The sequence below is a fragment of the Oryzias melastigma genome, linkage group LG4 (genome assembly GCF_002922805.2).
Source record: "Oryzias melastigma strain HK-1 linkage group LG4, ASM292280v2, whole genome shotgun sequence".
NCBI lineage: Eukaryota > Metazoa > Chordata > Actinopteri > Beloniformes > Adrianichthyidae > Oryzias > Oryzias melastigma.
Genome location: NC_050515.1, coordinates 4,311,378 through 4,312,701, shown reverse-complemented (window position 1 = coordinate 4,312,701; position 1,324 = coordinate 4,311,378). Strand labels below are relative to the sequence as shown.

The following is a 1,324-nucleotide window of genomic DNA, read 5'->3' as shown; positions in this document are numbered from 1 at the left end:
CCCCCATGCTAACATGCTGCTGCTGGACGGTGTTAAGCCCGCCAAAACGATGCCTGAGACTGGGGAAACAAATTCTGGTGGGGGACGTTCCTTGGCAAAACACCGGCACTGGAGGGCCCAGCCGACTTACTTAATTTTAGTTAAATAAATAAACTTGAACAGACATGCGCAGATCGATCGATCGATCGATGTCCCGGTCCATGTATCAGCCTGTGACCCCATGACGTATTTTTGACAGTTTGAACAAGAGAAATTCGTCTTCAACACAAAAAAGTCGTATTCTACAGAGATGTTGAACGTAAAACTAAATGTTGTATTCATATTTTTTCTGCAAAGTTGTGCACTAAATATAAATGTTTGCAAAACTTTGTATTTATGAATATAACTTATTCCGTATGACCACGTTTCTCTTTGAGAGCCGTCTTACCTGTCCTCCAGGTGACGAAGCTCCTGCTGAAGTTCGGGGCGGATGTGAACGCCAGCGGGGAGGTGGGGGACCGGCCGCTCCACCTGGCCGCGGCCAAAGGTTTCCTCGGCATCGTCGAGCTGCTGATGGGTGACGGCAGCAGAGCGAACGGTGAGACCAGCTTCAGCACCGCTCGAGCATCACTTGAGGATAATTATTGAGTCGATGGAACCGAACCGCTCCGGTTAATGTATATTTTCCGTACCCCGCATTTAGCAGAAAGCTGTTTCTGAGCTGTAATTTGGTCGCGGCCTGCAGCTTTGCCTCTTCAGAACCGACAGGAGGTTAATTGCCTCCTGATTGCTGCACAGACGCAGAAGTGTTGATCTGTGCTCTTTTTCCCAGTGAACGCGCAGGACAACGAGGATCACGTCCCGCTCCACTTCTGCACCCGCTACGGTCACCACGACATCATCCGCTTCCTTCTGCAGGGCGACTTCCACATCCAGCCTCACTGTGTCAACATCTACGGAGACACGCCCCTCCACCTGTACATGTTCACCTTCTTCCAGCGTTTCAGGAGCAGTTTGGGGCCCAGCTGTATGGAGCTGGATCAGGGCCAATATTATTACAAGCTCAAATAAAACACATTAAAAAAATATTGGTGTTTGGCCATAAAAAAAGTAAAATGTCCAACACGTTTTGCCATTGTAAGATAAACGTTATTATTTTCAGCTCAAAATGTTTTAGGTTTCAAAACTCCAAACTTCAGTTTCACATTTTTTTTCAGTTCCAAATCTTTTTCCACTTTCAACTCTTTTTTTTCCTGAAAATTTCAGTTTTAACACTTTTGGCCTTGTTGTGGTGCTGAATTTTGCAGCTGAAGATGCTAATATAGCCGAAGACGCTGAAAATGCT

The 1,324-nt window shown here is 46.3% G+C and overlaps 1 protein-coding gene across 2 annotated transcripts in view; it reads left to right on the top strand.

The window, feature by feature from the left end:
- The window catches only part of tnni3k (TNNI3 interacting kinase), a 24,264-nt gene that overhangs the window by 4,963 nt on the left and 17,977 nt on the right, over positions 1–1,324 (top strand). For both annotated transcript variants that reach the window (XM_024258784.2, XM_024258783.2), the window contains 2 exons: positions 439–577; positions 812–956. In XM_024258784.2, the coding sequence (XP_024114552.1) occupies positions 439–577; positions 812–956 (284 nt within the window). The remainder of the gene's footprint in view (positions 1–438; positions 578–811; positions 957–1,324) is intronic.